This window comes from Octopus bimaculoides, chromosome 29, assembly GCF_001194135.2.
Source record: "Octopus bimaculoides isolate UCB-OBI-ISO-001 chromosome 29, ASM119413v2, whole genome shotgun sequence".
NCBI classification, from domain to species: Eukaryota; Metazoa; Mollusca; class Cephalopoda; order Octopoda; family Octopodidae; genus Octopus; species Octopus bimaculoides.
Genome location: NC_069009.1, coordinates 2,623,702 through 2,624,708, shown reverse-complemented (window position 1 = coordinate 2,624,708; position 1,007 = coordinate 2,623,702). Strand labels below are relative to the sequence as shown.

The 1,007-nt window shown below is 37.9% G+C and overlaps 1 protein-coding gene across 1 annotated transcript in view; it reads right to left on the bottom strand.

The window, feature by feature from the left end:
* Nucleotides 1–1,007, bottom strand: part of LOC106873413 (neuroglian) — a 72,055-nt gene that overhangs the window by 66,937 nt on the left and 4,111 nt on the right. The window contains exon 2 of the mRNA XM_052977832.1: nt 332–442. Within this exon, the coding sequence (XP_052833792.1) occupies nt 332–392 (61 nt within the window). The 5' untranslated portion in view covers nt 393–442. The remainder of the gene's footprint in view (nt 1–331; nt 443–1,007) is intronic.

Below are 1,007 nucleotides of genomic sequence, written 5' to 3'. Positions count from 1 at the left end.
ATATATATATATATATATATATATATATATATATATAATTATATATATATATACACACACACACATGTACATATATATACATATGTATACATATATACATACACATATATATACACATATATATATATATAAACATACACACACACACACACACATATAACCATATATACACACACACACATATATATACATACATACATTATATACACACATACGTAGATATCTTTTATCTTGTTTCAGTCATTAGACTGTGGATGGGTGGGTGTCTAGGTAGGTAGGTAGGTAGACAGGAATATAAATATATATTGATATATAAAAGAATTTAACTTACCTGAATAGACTGACCCAGCTACAACTACAAGGATGAAGATAGATAGTGGTGAAATCTTCATAGTGTGTTTAGCTGGATTAACTGTCTCGTAGTAGATTTATTGTGTTATATCTGAAAGAGAGAGAGAAAATAAGAGTTACTAGGGTTTGTTATCTTAGTTATTTGGTGCGAAAAACCATATCAGACCTGAGCCAGCAATATTTGTAATCAAAGACGTTCCAAACATAACTACTCTGTTCAATGTGTCCATCCTTTGATGAGACTGTAGGGTTACTGCTTCTACTGGTGGTATTGCCAGGGTTTGCTAGTACTTTGGCTTCATAGACAACCCCTTTGGTTTCACAGTAGCCTCCCACCGGGTGTCTGTTGTGGTCCCTGCATGGACAGCCTGCCTATTCCTGTGGCCTAGTGACGCTAACTAGGGATGCTCTTAATATTGAAGGCACAGCTAAATGAGACTAACATTGTGCCTGTTGAAAATGGGCCTGCACCTATGGGAGCTAGTGAATTGCTAGGAGTGGCTGTGTGGTAAGTAGCTTGCTTACCAGCCACATGGTCCCAGGTTCATTCCCACTGCGTGGCACCTTGGGCAAGTGTCTTCTACTATAGCCACGGGCCGACCAAAGCCTTGTGAGTGGATTTAGTAGACGGAAACTGAAAGAAGCCCGTCGTATAT